Source organism: Nematolebias whitei, chromosome 5 (assembly GCF_014905685.2).
Source record: "Nematolebias whitei isolate Nwh7 chromosome 5, NemWhi1, whole genome shotgun sequence".
In the NCBI taxonomy this organism is placed as follows: Eukaryota; Metazoa; Chordata; class Actinopteri; order Cyprinodontiformes; family Rivulidae; genus Nematolebias; species Nematolebias whitei.
This window is the reverse complement of record NC_056502.1, coordinates 28,418,293-28,437,873: the sequence shown is the minus strand read 5'-3', so window position 1 is coordinate 28,437,873 and position 19,581 is coordinate 28,418,293. Positions and strand designations below refer to the sequence as shown.

The following is a 19,581-nucleotide window of genomic DNA, read 5'->3' as shown; positions in this document are numbered from 1 at the left end:
TCGTTCTGGGTCTCATATCATCTGGGTTCCCCGCGCACTCCTAACAGTGGGGGATAAAAGACATGTCCTGATCAAAAATAACACCAAGATTTTTAACATTAAAGCTGGAGGACAGATTAATGCTATGTAAGGAGGGAGAATGACATTCCTAAGGTGCTCAGGTCCAAAAACCAAAACCTCAGTTTTGTCTGTGTTCAACTGGAGAAAATTAAGGGTCATCCAGGTTTTTATGTCTTTAAGACATGCTTGTAATCTAAGTAGCTGATTGGATTCATTGGGTTTAATGGCCAAATATAATTGTGTGTCATCAGCATAACAATGGAAATTTATCCCATGCTGTTTTAATAACTTTACCTAATGGAAGCATATATAAAGTAAAGAGTATTGGCCCAAGCACTGAGCCCTGAGGAACTCCATGACTAACTTTGGTGTATGAAGATGATTTATTATTTACATTTACAAACTGGAATCTATCAGATAGATATGATTTAAACCATTTTAGAGCTGTTCCTGTAATCCCAATATCATATTCAAGCCTCTGTAGTAAAATATTGTGATCAACTGTATCAAATGCAGCACTGAGGTCTAACAGGACCAGTATAGACACCTGTCCATTGTCTGAGGCCATGAGAATATCATTAGTTACTTTTACTAGTGCTCTTTCTGTGCTATGATAAGCTCTAAACCCTGACTGAAACTCTTCAAACAGATTATTTCTTTGTAGATGTTCACGCAACTGACCTGCAACTATTTTCTCTAGAATTTTTTAGATGAAAGTTAGATTAGATATAGGTCTATAGTTGGCCAGAATTTCTGAATCAAGGTCAGACTTCTTAAGTAAAGGTTTAATTACAGCAACCTTAAAGCTCTGTGGTACATAACCATCCATTAAAGACAAATCAAGTAGATCCAAAATGTGGACATTAATTAGGGGAAATACCTCTTTAAATAGTCTGGTTGGGATGGGATCTAGCAGACATGTGGATGGTTTGGATGACATTATTATTTTTGACAATTCAGAGAGCTCAACAGGACAAAAACTGTCCAAACATAAATCAGGCTCTAGTGAATTTTTTAAAGTTGCCTCATTTGACAGGGGACTAAAGATAGTAGAAGGAAGGATGGTTTGAATTTTCTCTCTAATTGAAATAATTTTATTTATATAGAATCTCATGAAGTCGTCACTACTTATAGTTGTAGGGATACATGGTTCAACAGAAATGGGACTTTTAATTAGTCTAGCAATAGTACTAAACAGAAACCTAGGGTTATTTTTATTCTCCTCTATTAAAGATGAGTAATATAAAGTTCTAGCATTATGGAGAGCTTTTTTATACGTTAGCAGACTATCTTTCCAAATTAAATAAAATTCTTCAACATTAGTAGAGCGCCATTTTCTCTCCTGGTTTCTAGATGCCTGCTTTAAAGTACGTAACTCAGAATTGAACCAAGGAGCCAGTTTCCTCTGATTGATTACATTCTTTTTCAGTGGAGCAGTTTTATCAAGTGAAGTTTGCATTGAAGTTGTAAGATGATCAACTAGATGATCTAAGTCACCGTTCTCTGATGCATTACTCTGCAAGACAGAGGAAAACATTGATGGAAGAGATTGTTTAAATTTGGTTACAGCGTTTTCTGATAAGCACCTGCTGAGATGAAATTTACTCTCAGTGACTGTGTAGTCATTTAATGTAAACTCAAAGGTTATTAAAAAATGGTCAGACAGAGTAGGATTTTGAGGAACTATTACCAAGTCCTTAATCTCTACACCATAGGTCAGAACTAAATCAAGAGTGTGATGATAAGAATGAGTAGATGTGCGGACGTTTTGGGTAAAACCAAATGAGTCTATTAAATTATTAAAGGCTATGCTTAAGCTATCACTCTCAACATCTACATGAATATTGAAATCACCCATTATGATGATTTTATCAGTATTTAATAATAAGTCAATTAATAATTCTGAGAATTCAGACAAAAACTGAGAGTAAGCGCCTGGTGGACGATATATAACAAGTAGTAGAAGTGGCTTTTCTGATTTCCATTTTGGATGAGAAAGACTGAGGGACAGCGATTCAAAAGAATCATAACTAATAACTGATTTGGCATTAATCAATAATCCTGACTGAAAAATAGAAGTTACTCCTCCACCTCGGCCAGTTGTTCTAGGAACATGAAAATTTAAATAATTAACAGGAGTGGATTCACTTATACTAACAAAATCCTCCTGTTGTAGCCAAGTTTCTGTCAGACAGAATAAATCAATATGATGATCAGTTATCAGTTCATTAACTAACAGGGATTTAGAGGAAAGAGATCTGATGTTCAATAATCCACATTTAATGATTTTATGATTTTGCTCTGGTAAAGTAACTGTGTTTATTTTAATCAGATTTTTATAGTTTATATTTTTAGAGTTGATTTTTGGTTTATTTAATTTCAGCCGTGGGCGAGTTGACACTGTTTCAATGTGGGTGTGGGTGGGTAACAGAGGAGAAGCAGCAGAGATGTGTGGAGGACTACAACTCTGCTTCCTGGACTGGACCCTCCAAAAACAGGACGTCATCAGTGGGCGTATGCTGCAGCAGCTCGCTGGTTTATCTGGGTAAAGCTCTAAATAACTTGAAGATAATTATGATTGAAATGATTGTTTGAAAAAAGGGGCAGATATAATAAGATTTTTTTCTTCTTTCTGCTGCCTTTCATTTTAAATCTCTTGTATCTTTTTTTATATTGTTATGGAATTGTTTTGTACTTTTTTTTTTAAATGAATAAACTTTATACCATACCATACCATACCATAAATGTAGTCAGAAACTAGTGTTTCTTCCATGGGTAGAGTTAAAAAAACTAAACTAAACAACAAAGAAGCTCCATATCTGACCACTGAGGAACAAGAAGAAAAAAATAAAATAATTTTTTGGCTACTGGTTCTGCAGGGTCCAGTGGGCTGGAGGGTCTTCACAAAACTTCAGACTGGAATTTTTTGTATTTGTGTATATATATATATATATTTTTTTTTTGTATTTATATTTTTGTATGTAAATTTGCGCCTTTTTTGTTTTGGACACTCGGGTGAAGAGAGGAGCTGAGCTGTCAACTGATCACCACCTGTTAGTGAGTCGGGTCAGATTGCAGGGGGAAAATGCCAGACAGACCCGATAGACCAAAATGTTTTGTGAGAGTTTGATGGGAATGCCTGGCAGAACCCATCAGAAACACCTCTGGGAGAGCTTTAACCACATCCCAGCTGAGACAGAGGACATTGAGTCAGAGTGGGCCATGTTCCACACCTAAATATTTGATGTGGGTACCTTGAGCTGTGACTGGAAGATTTTCGGTGTGTCTTGTGGTTGCCATCCTCAAACTCGGTGATGAACACTTAGGGTTAGGGAGGCTGTCAAGCTGAAGAAGAAGTCCTATCAGGCCTTGTTGACTGTTGGGACTCTGGAGGCAGCTATCGAGTACTGGAGGGCCCAGTGGTCCACAGCTTTGGCTGTTGCAGAGGCAAAAGCTCGGATGTGGGAGGAGTTCGGTTAGGTCTTGGATAGAGACAATCTGTCGGAGATTCTGGCAAACCATCAGGTGGCTGAAGAAGAGAAAGCAGCGCTTTACTAACACTGTGTTCAGTGAAGATTATCATCTTCACTTTCATCATTAGATTATCATCTAAGTGGGAACTCGTGTTTGAAGAAGTGAAGCAATTGAAAGAAGTGATAAGTAACAAAGACAAAAAAATAGCTGAACTGGAACAAAAAGTTGACGACGGAACAATACACAAAAATAGTCAACTTGATGATCACTGGACTGGAAGTTAGGAACCGGACTTATGCAAGAGTTGTTGCTGGTACTAACACAACAGAAGACACACCACAGGAAGAACTACAGACTCTGGAGAAGCAAGTAGTGAATTTTTTACAAAACAAAGACATTGACATCAAACATGAGGACATTTTAGTCTGTCACACCCTGCCCAGCAAATCAGATAAAGTCAAACCATCCATAGTCATAAAGTTCATTAGCAGGAAATCAAGAAACAAGGTAATAATGCTAGCAAAAAAACGGAAGGGAACAAATGTTTACATAAATGAACATCTAACAAAAAAAAAAGGAAATATTGCACGTGAAGCAAGGTTGTGGAAAAAACAGAAAAAAATAGCATCAACTTGGACAAGAAATGGAAACATTTGGATCAAAATACTGGAAGGATCTCTGGCTAAAATAATAAAAGACCTGAAGGATCTGGAAAGACAAAAATGAGCTCTGGAGAGGACAGATGATAAATCATTGACATAACTTCATAAACAAAATATAAAAATGAACAAATACATTAAAACATGGCAACATACGAAGACTTAGAGTTTAAAATATACAATGCTGAAGATGTGATTGATACAAATTTTTTCCCTGTAATAAAAGACTGTGAATATTACAATGAAGAACAGTTTAATGACATCAATAAAACGAATGGAAGTCTCTCTGTTATTCACTTTAATAGTAGAAGTATAGATGCAAATATATAAAAAATAACAGATTATTTAAAACAGCTAAACAGAACCTTTACAATAATAGCACTGTCGGAGATGTGGCTCAATGATGAAAACACAAATAATGTTCACATGGAAGGGTATGAATTATATCATGTGAACAGAAGTAACAAAAGAGGTGGTGGAGTCGCTCTATTTGTTAAAAATGAAATAAAATGTAAATTAATTAATGAAATGTCAACAATTGTTGATAATATCATGGAAATAATAACAATAGAAATAATAAACAAGAATGATAAAAACATATTAATAAGCTGTGAATATCGATCTCCAGGATCAAATATAGAGATATTCACCGATAAAATCTTACAACTCTTGGACAAGAGTTTTAATAAAAGTATTTTTTTCTGTGGAGACTTTAATATTGACCTGGGAAATAAAACAGATTCTAATAACATCAGTACATTTACAAATTCATTGTATAGTTTAAATCTTTATCCGTTCGTATCAAAACCAACAAGAATTACAACTCATAGTGCTACAATAATCGATAATATTTTCACAAGTATAACAAATGGGGATGTGATAGGAGGTATTTTAATGAGTGATTCAAGTGATCACTTACCATTTTTCATGATTTATAAAAATGATCAAAGCATTACAAAAGAAATTACTATTAAGGAAAAAACAATAAACACATCAAAAAAAGCAATGGATAAATTAAAAGATGATTTACATAAACAAAGCTGGAAAGACGTGTATGTTGATGATGTGAACAGATCATATGATGAGTTTATGAATATTTTGGGAGCTCTGTATGAAAAGAATTGTGTGCAAAATAATTATACAAAGAGAAATGTTGTTGACCAACCATGGATGACGAAAGGTTTGACAAATGCTTGTAAAAAAAAAAAAAGAATTATTTGTATACATGTTTCTTGAAATTGAGAACACAAGAGGCCGAAGAGAAATATAAGAAGTATAAAAATAAATTAGTAGGGATTATAAGGAAACACAAGAAGGAATATTATAGTGATTTATTAAATAAAAGTAATGGTGATATGAAAGCAACATGGCGGGTAATAAGTAGTGTTCTGAAAAGTCATAAAGCAAAAACAGGTATTTCACAATATTTTTTGAAGGAGGACAATGAACTCCATGATGAAAATGAAATTGTAAATGGATTTAATCATTATTTTGTGAACGTTGGCTCAAGCCTTGCAGCTAAAATACCAAAAGTAGACAATAATGTGAACCATTCAGTTATAGGTTGTGACAACAGTATTTTTCTTAATGGAACTGACAAAGAAGAAATAATGAATGTTGTAAAAAATCTTACAGATCAAAAGACTGGGTGGACATGGATATGATGTTTGTAAAGGACATGATGAGTTATGTTATCGAGCCGTTTACATATATTTGTAATTTATCATTTTCAAAAGGAATATTTCCAGACAATATGAAAGTAGCTAAGGTAGTTCCTCTCTTTAAAAATGGTGATAAATGTATGTTCAATAATTATAGACAAATATCCTTATTACCACAGTTCTCAAAAATTCTAGAAAAACTATTTGTGACCAGATTAGATCAATTTATTACTAAACAAAACATTCTAAGTAGCAGTCAGTATGGGTTTAGAGCAAAACAACTCTACATCAATGGCTCTCATGGAAATAATGGAACAAATAACTACTGCTGTCGATCAAAAACAGTATTGTGTTAGTATTTTTGTTGATTTAAAAAAAGCATTCGATACTATTGACCACACTATTCTCCTTGAAAAATTGAATAAATATGGTATAAGAGGACCAGCATTACACTGGGTATGTAGCTATTTGAAAGATAGGAAACAGTTTGTACAAATAAATGGTGTAAGATCTGACCTGTGCAATATCACTTGTGGAGTTCCTCAAGGCTCTGTATTTGGACCAAAGTTATTTATTTTATATGTGAATGACTTAGTGAATGTATCAGGACTCCTCAAATGTGTCCTTTTTGCAGATGACACCACATATTTTTGTTTGGGTAAAGATGTAAAACAGATGTTGGAATTGATGAAGACAGAATTTGATAAAATACAAACTTGGTTTAAACTTAATAAATTATCATTAAATTTAGATAAAACTAATTACATGATATTTAGTAACAAAAAGAGAACTGTTGATGATCCATTCAAAATTGAGGGTGTTGAGATTTGTAGAGTTAATGAGATGAAATTTTTGGGTGTAATCATTGATGAACAGCTAACATGGAAAAATCACATAAATTCTGTAAGAATAAAAATATCTAAATCTATTGCAGTACTATACAAAGTCAGGGAATTATTAAATGATAAAGCTCTGTACATGTTGTATAACACAATCATTGTTCCACATTTAATCTATTGCATTGATGTTTGGGGGAAAGCGTGTAAAACATTTACAAAACCTATTTTTATTTTACAGAAAAGAGCTATAAGAATTATCACCAGAAAGCATTACAGTCACCCATCAAGCACATTATTTCATCAACTAAAGTTATTAAAGTTCCCTGATTTGGTAGATTATAGTATTTTATCAGTTATGTATAGGGCTCAAAATATCACATTACCATTAAATATCCAAATAAATTTTGTTAAAAGACAAAGTTGTTCTAATCTTAAGGGGATAGAGATATTTGTCAAACTAAAATTCAGAACTAGTCTGAAGGGAAGGTCTACCTCAATCCAAGGAGTTGGATTGTGGAATTGTCTAGAGAGTGATGTTAAAAATGCCAAGTCAATGTGTACATTTAAGAAAAAGATCAAAGCTGAATTGTTAAAAATATATATATGAAGTAGCTTAGTGTGTTTTTTGTAGAATTAGAAAAATTAAAAAGAGTTATTAATTTTGTTCTGTTACTTGAAAATTATTATGATTTAATTAATTGTTTGAAAAAGGGGCAGATATAATAAGATTTTTTTCTTCTTTCTACTGTCTTTCATTTTAAATCTCTTGTATTTTTTATATTGTTATGGAGTTGTTTTGTATTTTTTTAAATGAATAAACTTTATACCATGCCATAAGATGAGTTGCTGTTGACCTCAACTAGTGATGTCGTCGGGAGGTGGAAAAAATACTTTGTGGAACTTCTCAATCCCACTGACATGTTTTCCACAGAGGAAGTTGAGTCGGGGGACTTTGGGGTTGGTCTATCCATAATCGTGGCTGAGGTCACCGAGATCGCTGAACAGCTCCATGGTGGCAGGGCTCCGGGGGTGAACAAGATTCACCCTGATTTTCTTAAGGCTCTGGATGTTGTGGAGCTGTCTTGGTTGATATGCCTCTGCAACATCGCGTGGACATCAGGGGCAGTCCCACTGGATTGATAGACTGGGTTGGTGGTTTTCCTCTTTAAAAAGGAGAACTGGAGGGTGTGCTCCAATTATAGGTGCGTCAATCTTAATGTCTATTCCGGGGTATTGGAGAAGAGAGTCCGATCATTGGTCAAACCTCAGATCCAGGAGGAACAGTGTGGGTTATGTTTTGGCCATGGAACACTGGATCAGGTCTTTACTTTTACTAGGGTCTTCGAGGGGTCATAGAAGTTTGCCCATCCAGTTTACATGTGTTTTGTGGACTTGGAGAAGGCTTTTGACTGTGTTCTTCAAGGCACACTGTGTGTGTGTGTGGGGGGGGGGCACTCTGTGAGTATGGGATTGGGGGCCCGTTGCTATGGGCAGTTCTGTCCCTTTAAAAGCAGTGCGAGAGTTTGGTTCGCATTGCCGGTAGTAAGTGGAACCCCTTCAGGGTGGGAATTGGACTCCGTCAGGGCTGCCCATTTTCATTGATTCTGTTCATAACTTTTATGGACAGAATTTCTCGGTGCAGACAGGCAGTGGAGGGAGTCTGGTTTGGCGGCCTCAGGATTCTTTCTTTGCTATTTGCGGATGATGTGGTCCTGCTGGTGTCATCCTGTCATGATCTTCAGCTTTAACTGGAGTGGTTCACAGTCAAATGTGAAACGACTGGGATGAGAATCAACACTTTCAAATCTGGGCCATGGTCCTCAGTCTGAAAAGAGTGGGTTGTTATTTTCAAGTCGAGGGTAAGGTTCTGCCTCAAGTGGAGGAGATCAAGTATCTTGGGGTTTTGTTCACGAGTAATGGAAGAATGGAGTGTGAGATTGACAAATGGATTGGTGCAGCATCTGCAGTATTGCAGACTCTGTGACGGTCCATTATGGTGAAGAGGGAGCTGAGCTGTAAGGCAAAGCTCTCTGTTCACCTATCAGTCTAGGTTCCTACCCTCATCTATGGCCACAAACTCTCTGTAGTGACTGAAAGAATGAGATTGAGGATACAGGCAGTGTAATAATGATGGACAGACTACAAGGAGCAGAGGACACAAAGATGTAGGATTTCAAATACTTGGGGTCAACTGTCCAGGAAAATGGGGAGAGTGGTAAAGAGGTGAAACAGAGAGTACAGGTAGGAAATAGTGTATGGAGAAAAGTTTCATGGGTGATTTGTAATTAAAACGGTGACAGCAAAGGTCAAAGAAAATGTTTACAAGACATTGGTGAGATCAACTATACTGTATGACTTGGAGAAAGAGACATGGACAAAATAACAATAGAAAGAACTGGAAGTGGCAGAAATGAAGATGTTGAGGTTCTCCTTAAGAGTGACAAGAATGGATAAGATTAGGATTGAAATCATCAGAGGTACAGCACAGGTTGACCAACTGGGAGATAAAGTTACAGAGGCCAGACTGAGATCGTTTGGACATGTTTTGGACATGTCTTGAGGAGGGACAGTGGGTATACTGGTAGAAGGGTGTTAGAAATGCATCTGACAGTTAAAAGACAGAGGAAGGTCAACATTACTTCATGGTGTTAACAGTAATGATGAATAGACAGGCTGGGTGTGTTCACACATATTGGACATTTTATACTGTGTTCACTTTTTCCATAGTTTTATATTTTATTGGCCACTACTTGGTGATCACTAGTCCATTTCCCCACATGTCCCCTTCCTTCTGTGCTGAATGAAAACTTGAACTCATAAATCTGTTTTTCCAGGTTCTGCTGGCGCTGTGGAAGCACGAGTGCAAGCGTGTGATAGCTGATAGGTTTACAATGCCCGAGGACGTGCAATGGTTTGACCAAGCTTTGGTGAAGCTGGTGCCAGAGGAGCTCAAGAAGGAGCACATGAAAATGATTGACTCTGGAGCTGAAATATTTTTTGTTGACTTTCTACGTGATGCTCCTGAAGCTACAGGTAGATACCAAACAAGACAATCAAAGTTTTGATTCTTTGTTTGCCTTGAATTTTTTTTTATTGTGAAATTAATTTCCTTTCAGGGGAAGAGCCAGAAGATTCAGACTTTGATTTGCCTAAAGTCTATGAGCCAATCGAGTCATTTGAGAGTTTAAGAGACCGTCTAAACATGTTCTTGTTCCTCTACAATGAGAGCGTCAGAGGTACTGGTATGGACATGGTGTTCTTTCAGGATGCAATGATACATCTGATCAAGGTACTTTACAGGTGTTTTTTTACATTTTTTTATTTGAGCCAATAAATTTGTCATTTTTTTGCAAAATGGTAAATAGCTACACAAACATCCAGTAAACCTTGTGCATTTTTCTCCCCCATCACTGAGCAGAGAGAGGAAATTGAAAATACACTTTGTCCATCTACCCATCTGTACATGTTGTGGGCATAATAACTTAAACAAATAAGTGAGGTACTGGCTTCCATTTTGATTTGTAGTTGCATCTTGGCATAAGAAAGTTTGATTTTGAAAATTGGGTTGCTGTGTCAAAATCCAAGATGGCTGCCACCAAATATGTCCGTCTATCTTGTGAGTGCAATAATTTGAAAAATAAGCAATGTAACGACTTCCATTTTGATGTGTGGCTACATCTGAGTCATTATCAAAAATTGGGTTGCCACATCTAAATCCAAGATGGCCACTACCATTGAGATATGTAAACCGGTCAACCCTATTATTTGAGGAAAATATGCTTTCTAGTTTTTATATTGCTTAAGCTTAGTTTCCTCAAATGATTGGGGTGGCTAAAGGTTCATCTATGGGGGCCAAGGCCACCATGGGCCACTCCTGGCTCCTCCAATGCACCTTGTAGTGGATAAAGCTGCTCCCTCCACTCTCCAGGATCCATCGCTCTGCTGCCTCAGATAAGAAAAAATAAAAAGAAACTCCCTTTGTTCTTCTCCACAATATAACTCCTGTCCACTTTGCACCACATTGCACCAAAAACATTAAAATTTATTTACATTCTCTGTTCAATTCTGGTCCTGAAAAACACTCTTCTCCAAAACTACAAAACATTCACTATTCAGATCCCTCAGCGATGGGGGACATCGGCTTGTTAATGCTTGAATTTCAAGTCTTTGAATATATTTCAATAGCCTCCAACCTGTTTTGTTTCACTACACAATTTGAGCTGTTTTAAAAGTTGCTACTCAAAGTACTTTCTGATGTTCTGTATGTTCAGGTTTCAAGGATAATCCGAACTCCAGGAGGTAATGCCTTGTTGGTGGGTGTTGGAGGTTCTGGGAAACAGAGCCTGACCAGACTGGCCTCATTCATAGCTGGATACCAGATCTTTCAGATCACCCTCACACGGTAATGCTTATGTGGAGAATAAAAATTAGAATTTTTATTTCCCAGAAGTCTAGTAAAAAAAGATCCATAACCCATTACTCAGGGGGCACATTCAGCAGGAATTACTGGTATCTGATAGCACTTAATAAATGCAGAAAGGCTGATATTTTTTGTTGCTCTGACCCTTTCCAGTAAAACTCTTTTTTGGTTGGTTTATCAAGAGAAAGACAATTCTTCCTATTTTATTAACCGTTTGTATTTTGAACACCACTATCTGCCTCATTATTCTTTCACTCCAGCCTCTCTCCTTCTCCCAGCCCATCAAATATCTTTCCCTCCCAGCCCCCGTGTTTTTTTTTTTTGTGTACTTGTGTGTATTTATGTGTATTCGTGGCTATCATTTTTCCCACAGGCACAGTCTCTAACAGATTTTGCTGTGTATCAATCTGAATGAGTCATGTTTCTCCTCTCGGCTTCACAAGCATCTCTAGAGAAAACAAGCACTTCAACTGCGTCTCTTGCATGGTTTTTCATCTGCTTACTCTTTTCTCCAGCAGACAAAAACACAGGCCCACACTCAGACACATATGACCTTTACATGCTCATTAATTACAGAGAGCTTGTGTTTATGCAAATATAAAACTCTTGTTATCGTTAAGCCTTTCTATAATATTTATGTAAAAAAAAAATTCCTTTCAAATATTGATGCATCGTTTTTTGCTACTGGATTACCGGTTACCAGATGTTGTTAGCCTTTACAACGTTACAGCAGCTCAGTCATAATGTCTAACAGGTTTATAGATAGAATAAAGGTTGGTGTGGTTGCTGAGGACGCTAGCACTAACACATCCCGTGAAATCTTTAAACAAATTGGTCCTTTTGTAAATGTTATGTGCAAAGTATATTGGGTACTTTAAAACGGCAACGTTTATGGTGCTCTACTAAAATGAAATAATTTATTTTAACCTGGTGAGATAGCTTGCTAACATTCAAGAAAGCCCTTTTGAAGATTAAACCCTCTATTATTTAACAGAGGAGAACAAGAACAACCCCAGGTTTCTTTTTAGTACTGTAGCCAGACTAATGAAAATCGTTAAACTGTGATGACTTCATTGTGCTCTTTATAAATAATATTATTTTAATGAAAGAGTGAAGTCAAATCATCCTTCCTACAATTGCCTCTGATTCTCTTAGCAATCATAACCAGGTTAGATGTTTGGAGAACCTGGTTTGTGTTTAATTGTTTTTGATTCGCTGAGCTCCCTAAATTGTCAAAAAATTAAAACTTCAACTAAACCTTTAAATCAACTGCTTTTTCCCATCCCAGAGTTTCTGTTCAAAGAGGTGTTTCCATGTTGGATGCTGTTGGGTATTTTTTCCCGTCGAACCTATTAAAGAAATCACACGAGACAACAGAATGAGATTTTTGGCCAACGCTCTTTGCAAGAAGGGGAAATTCACTTCTGGTCTGAAATCAGAAGTGAACTCCAAAGCCTCACTGTTTGAGTTGCCTTTTTATTGGTAAGAGAGAAGGAAAGAGGACAGTCAACAATCTGGGGTCACGAGATAAGGGTTTATGCTTACTGAAATGAGTTTCTGATACCATCTGTATCAGTTGATATCATCTGTATCAGTTTAAGGGTGAGGAGAAAAACAATGGCAGTGCAAGATACTAGTTATGTTAAACCTTGACATGATTGGTTTTAAAAAAGAACAAACAATTCTAAGTAAAAACAGCGTATGTAAATACAAAGAATTACTATCAGCTCGGACGTTGACTGATAGTTCCAGAAACTTCTTTGCTTCGTATGCACGGAAGTGCAGAAATCATGGAGCAGTTTAAAATGGTAACACAATGAAAAACTCTTACAGATGCCTCCTATTTTACTGATTTTAAACTCAGTCGTGGTATCTTATGAACAAACTTTTCAGCCGTAGAATGGTATTCATTTGGCCTCCAGTTATAATGTAAATAATCTTGGTGTTAGTTTTGATCAGGATGTGATTGTGTCCTCCAGTTAAAATGTTACCAGCACCACTTCTTTCCCACCTGTGCAAATCACTCAAATTAAAAATATCTTGTCTCAAAGTGATGCAGAAGAACCACTCCATGATTCATCAATTCTAGGCTGACCCATTGTAATTCTATGTTATCTGGGTGTCCAAACACTTCTTGTGTTTTCAATGTCTTCAAGTGAGCCAAACAGCTGCTGCCAGAGATCTGATGAGCTATTAGAGTAATGAGTTATAATTTGGCCTTTCAAAACTTATATGTAAGTTTTCATACCTAAAAGAAGCAAAATGTTAAAGCTAAAAACCCTTCATAAATAAACTAAACAGATTATAAATGATTGCACTCTGACAACACTACAAAACTGATTTTATGGTAGTGGGTGAGCTTAGTAAAGATGCAGTTTATATTATTTTATTTATCACTCACTAAATGTCAAAGTAAAAATTGGCATTTTGGCTGCAAAGCATTAAAATCTGATGGACATGTTCAAATGTTTGTCAGAGGAGGTGAAGAGACGGTGAACCAAGGCTCCGACAGCAAGCAAGCAAGCAGGCTGTCTGTCTCCTGTCTGTCTGTTTGTCTGTCTGTCTGTCTGTCTGTCTGTCTGTCTTTCTCTGCTTGTCTCTCTGTCTGTCTGTCTTTCTCTGTCTGTCTGTCTTTCTCTGTTTGTCTGTCTGTCTGTCTGTCTGTTTGTCTGTCTGTCTGTCTGTCTGTCTGTTTGTCTGTCTGTCTGTTTGTCTGTCTGTTTGTCTGTCTGTCTGTCTGTCTGTCTGTCTTTCTCTGTCTGTCTGTCTGTCTTTCTCTGTTTGTCTGTCTGTCTGTTTGTCTGTGTGTCTGTCTGTTTGTTTGTCTGTCTGTTTGTTTGTTTGTCTGTTTGTTTGTTTGTTTGTTTGTCTGTTTGTTTCCATCAGCGGTGTCCAAACTTTTTTCTATGTGGGCCAAAACTGTCAAGGTATTTTGGAGAAATGACAATAGTTTACATATTTTGGTCGAGGTGTTTTAAATTGTTGTAGATCCAAAACATTAAAAGCCTCACAAACATTAACCTTTCTTAATAAAATGATTTAATTTATTTGATTTATTGAGTTGATTGTTTTCTGTTTTCTTGTGCTTGGAAAAGTTAATTTTAGTATTTTTTTTTCAGAAACAAAAGCATACTATGAGTAACTCTTCTTTAAAATGAGGGTTGATCAGCTGTTTGAACCATGGTCGGCCCAAAGTCTGATCGAAGTTCTGAAAACTTGTACAGCTGTCCGTGACTAAAACAGATTCATAGAAGGTTTGAAGGGATACTGAATAAGTTAATCAACTTGTATGTAGACGATACCACTTTATATTCCTTTAAAAATGTCCAATTTCCCTTCATCCATTATGACATCAACTGTAATAATTTTCTTTGGAAACACTTGTTATATTTATCTTTTTTATGGATAATTATCCAAAAGTCTACATTTTGGTAGTAGTCAGTAAAGGTTTTATGCTTTGTACCATGAAATAAAAAATAAAAAAAAAGGTTAAATTATAGCCAAAGGTTTGTTTTGTACTTAAGATTGCTCATTTTTAGAAGATTATTTTTCATCTATTTTCCTTTTAAACCTAAAAAAAAAATTACAAAAAAATGATCACTATTACATTAGTAGCAGGTCTACATCTGCATCGGCTTCTTAAGTTGTAGTTGTTGACAGCACAGCATCACTCCAAGGGATGCAAATGGCCCTCGAGCTGCCTTTCAGATACCCCTTGTTTAAATAGATAATTTAGTTAGTTAGTTTTTCGGCCCCTGAGGAACATTAAAAGTCCTGCCTGTCTTGCTGCTGTAGACTCAGTCTCGTGGCAGCTGGGAGGACTTATGAGATCCAAACTGGTGCAGGCCGTTTAATTTATTTTTAAAGTCAGAAATTTTTCATGTTGCTCCACACATTTTTACCCCATCAAAAAATCTCCCACAACTTGAAAATCCAACAATACGCTGCAGAAGTTAATCAGACAAAATGTCTGTCGAAATATTTAAATAAATTTGGAGATGTTTACAAGGTGCAGCACGGTGGCGCAACTGGTAGAGCTGCTGCCTCTCAGCGAACAGGTCCTTGGTTCAAACCCTGGTCCAGGGGCCTTTCTGGGTGGAGTTTACATGTTCTCTCCGTGCATGCGTGGGTTTCCTCCGAGTACTCCGGTTTCCTCCCACAGACCAAAAACATGAATGTTAGGCTGATTGGTAACTCTAAATTGTCCCTAGGTGTGAGTGAGAAAGTGAATGTTTGTTTGTCTCATTTGTCTCTATGTGTCCCTGTGATGGACTTGCGACCCGTCCAGGGTGTACCCCGCCCCTCGCACAGTGATTGCTAGACATGGGCACCAGCGACCCCCGTGACCCAAAATGGAATAAGCGGGTAAAGATAATGGATGGATGGATGTTTACAAGGTAACATCAATTAACAAGATGTTTCTTCTCGTTCCCAGTTCATATAACACAGCTAACCTGATGGATGACCTGAAGGGTTTGTACCGAACAGCCGGTCAGCAGGGAAAAGGGGTCAGCTTCATCTTCACCGACAATGAAATCAAAGACGAGAGCTTCTTGGAGTATATGAACAACGTCCTCTCATCAGGAGAGGTTGGGTTTGCATTTAAACAGAAATATGTTTCTTTCCATCAGCTTTTATTTAGTTTTTCTCACTTCTGACAAGTGTTTGCTTCTAATTTACACCTTTTCTAATTCCCTTCTGTCCAACCATGTTTCCATCTGCAGCTTGAAGTGTAATTATTTTAATTTTCACAGCTCTGTCTGCCTTATCACGGCTTTATTTCCCTTGTTGGATAACAGTTTAGGTAGCAGGCCAGGTGAACTGAAGTGGAGACCAGGGAAGAGTAGTGATGGTGTTTGGGTGGTTTGTGTATGTTTGGTTTGGCTGTGTAAAAATGGTTTTATTAAAAATTTTAAATGGTTTGTGTATATTGTGTATGTACTGCTGTCATGGTGCACTAAGATTCATAAAGGCGGAAACTACCGTACCCATCACTGCACCATGTATTGACTGGTTAACTGGTCATCATTAGCTTCACGCAGACTCTCTCACTTGTGCATTTTCATCTTTAAATCACTTCTTGGTCTGCTGCCTTCACACATCTCCTCCTACATGTCTCCGCGCGAGTGCAGCTATAGCGTGCGCTCTCAGGACATTATTACATGCAGTGTCCCCTCAGTGAGGACTGAACTTGGCAAAAGGGACTTCTCCTACTCTGCTCCTGTTTCCTGGAATATCTTGCAAAAAGATCTGAAGCTCTCGACCTTGACCTCTCTTAAGTGGTTTCAAACAACTGCTAAGTTCATGGCAAAAACCAATGCAGATATGTTCCTGTTTTTAGTATTCTAGTATTCTACATTGCTTTACAATCTATCTTTTTTTTATACCATTTTCTTTAATTTTTATTTCATTTATTCTTCTCAATTTGTATGCTTTCTTTTCTGGTTGTCTATTGTTGTCTTTGTTGTCTAATGTTGTCAACAATCTTTGTTTAAAAAAACAAACAAACAGGTCTCTCTTGTAAATGAGTCCCTGAGGCTCAATAAGACTGACCTGTATAAATAAAGGTTGAATGAATTGAATGAATGTTGGAAGGAAGTTTGAGTAAAAGTTATTCTGAGATGACTGAGTGAGAGAAAATTAAAAAGACAGCTATAGAAAATTAAATTTGAGCTGCTAATGTCCACCAAAGTTCAGTCAGGTCATCTGGATGGGTTCTTTTTGTGTTGTTGTTGAGACGTTTCGTCCTTCATTCAAAAGACTTCATCAGTCCGAGGAGCCACAAACAAACTCAGTCCCACAAGCAGCACGCTCCCATAATGGACCAACCAGTTTGCTGGTGATAAGATGGTTTCTGGGACCCGCCCTCTCCCCTGTCAAATCCTCTCAGGCAGCCATAGCCAAAGTGGTTCAAAACAGCAAAGTTCATGCTCAATAATCCATGTAAAAAATGCAACAAAGTTTGGTCAGGTCATCTGGACTGTTTTTCTTTCTTTCTTTTTTTTGAGATGCTTCATCCTTCATCCAAAGGACTTAATCAATCTGAGGAGCCACAAATAAACTCAGTCAGATTTGGACAGTTCCATTTTTTGTTTTGTTGTTGAGATGTTCCGTTCTTCATCCAAAGGACTTCATCAATCCGAGGAGCCACAGACAAACTCAGTCTAAAGAAACTGTCCAGACCTGATCTGATTGAACTTTTTTTACCTGGATTATTGAGTATTAACTTTGATGTTTTGAACCACTTTGGCTATGGCTGCCATAGAGGAATCAACAGGGAAGAAGGTGGGCCCCAGAAACCATATAATCACAAGCAAACTGGTTGGCCCACTATGGGAGTGTGCTGCTTGCGGGACTGAGGTTTTTTTTTTTTGTGGCTCTTGGGACTGATGAAGTCCTTTGGATGAATGATGAAACATCTCAACAACAACAACAACAAAAAAGAAAGAAAGAAAGAAACCGTCCAGATGACCTGACTGAACTTTGTTGGATTTTTTTACCTGGATTATTGAGCATGAATTTTGAAGCTGTTAGTGTGTTGTTTAGTGATTTGTTTTTAGTTATGTGTCCTTTGTGTATACTCTTTAAGGCCTTTATTGAAGGACATAAACACTGAAAGACTTGAAAAACCTAAAATGCTCCAAATGTGTTTTAATCCCATTCAGACTGTGTCAAACACACATGATCAGTTATTTAGCTTTAAAATACCCAGCATATGAATGCTAAATATTTGAGGTGATTTCAGTGAAATAATAAGAGTATTCCTACCTTCAGGTGTCCAACTTATTTGCTCGTGATGAGATCGACGATATCCTCAGCGACCTCATCCCTACAATGAAGAGAGAGTTTCCACGGCGACCACCGACCAATGAAAACCTGCACGAGTACTTTATGTCCCGGGTCCGACACAATCTCCACGTTGTTCTGTGCTTTTCCCCCGTTGGGGAAAAGTTTCGCAACCGGGCGCTGAAGTTCCCGGCGCTGATATCCGGTTGCACCATGGACTGGTTCAGCCGCTGGCCCAAAGACGCGCTGGTTGCAGGTTTGAATTTGACCTTTTCTCACTGGTCTAGACTGGATGTGTCTTTATAGGTTTTTATTATGTACATAATTCTGCTCTTAATTTACAGAATTCTACTCTTAATTTTGTTGCCTGTCAGGAATCTGACTGAAGCTTAAACCTAAAATGAGCAACAATCAATTTCATAATGTTCATAACTGATAGTCTTTTCTGTAGAAAAACAATAGTAACAATTCAGGGAATAATTTACCTTAATTTTATCCTAACTGAACTTATGGTATATACTGTATATATATGTATATGACGTTTCTAGTTTAAATTGAGACATTTTTTTTGTTTTAATCAAAATAATTTATTTTTATCTTTCCTGTCCTTTAGTCTCAGAGCACTTCCTGTCTGTCTACGACATAGACTGCTCACCTCAGGTCAAACAGGAAGTAGTTCAGTGCATGGGCTCATTCCAGGATGGCGTTGCAGAGAAGTGTGTGGATTACTTTCAAAGGTAGTACTGTGGTGCATCAGACTGAGCTTGAGTCTATAACTTTCCTAAATGTAAAAAAATACATGACAAACAAACAAACAAACAAAAAATTAAACAATATACTATCCTGCAGCACTGGTTTACGGGCAGTGATCCTAAAACTCTCCTGTCGAAGGACCCCATGGTGTATAACAAAATATATCTTGAATTAAAGTATATATTGGATCCTGAGGTTCTGCTGAGAATCATGAGCTCACAACAGCTACTGCACCAAAGGATTAAATATATTAAAGATCCATTGAAATCGATTATTAATTGTATTGTATTATAAATGGATGGATGGATGGATGATCAAATACAATAAATATTAAAATATTGTAATTAAGACAATGCAAAATTTGATTGTCGACTACAAAAATATTAAAAACTGCATAAATTTCTTAAAATGTATAAATGTGATCAGAAATGTTCAAAGGCTGCATCAATCAGAGCTGACAGATTTGTTGAACTGTGTGACCCTTTCCTATTTCCTGCAGTGGTTCTGACATTTATAAAATGTAAACACGATTTATTGTTTAGTATGCCCTGAAATATTATTTTTCAACTCCAAACTGAATCTAGATACCGACGCTCCACTCATGTCACACCCAAGTCCTACCTGTCCTTCATCCACGGTTACAAGACCATCTATAAGGAGAAGAGGTCTGAGGTCCAGAATCTGGCCAACAGGTAGGTTATGTTAGATTACCGGTAAGTTGAAATGTGTACTTACTTACAGAATGACTATCAACAAAACTTGTTCCAAGAATATTTACAGAAAAACAAACAGGTGTTACATTATTAGACAACTAGTATCACTCAGCCCTCTGTGAATAGTAAACAGCCATCAGTGTGCTAATGATCCATTGTTAGGCTGATGGTCCTTCTTGAGCATGTGATCAGCTGGTTTTGGTTGTCAGCAGCAAA

The 19,581-nt window shown here is 37.0% G+C and overlaps 1 protein-coding gene across 1 annotated transcript in view; it reads left to right on the top strand.

Moving 5' to 3' along the window:
- The window catches only part of dnah5 (dynein, axonemal, heavy chain 5), a 191,066-nt gene that overhangs the window by 84,764 nt on the left and 86,721 nt on the right, over positions 1 to 19,581 (top strand). The window contains exons 51-57 of the mRNA XM_037677265.1: positions 9,528 to 9,726; positions 9,810 to 9,982; positions 10,965 to 11,095; positions 15,549 to 15,702; positions 17,888 to 18,155; positions 18,513 to 18,636; positions 19,237 to 19,344. Of these exons, the coding sequence (XP_037533193.1) occupies positions 9,528 to 9,726; positions 9,810 to 9,982; positions 10,965 to 11,095; positions 15,549 to 15,702; positions 17,888 to 18,155; positions 18,513 to 18,636; positions 19,237 to 19,344 (1,157 nt within the window). The remainder of the gene's footprint in view (positions 1 to 9,527; positions 9,727 to 9,809; positions 9,983 to 10,964; positions 11,096 to 15,548; positions 15,703 to 17,887; positions 18,156 to 18,512; positions 18,637 to 19,236; positions 19,345 to 19,581) is intronic.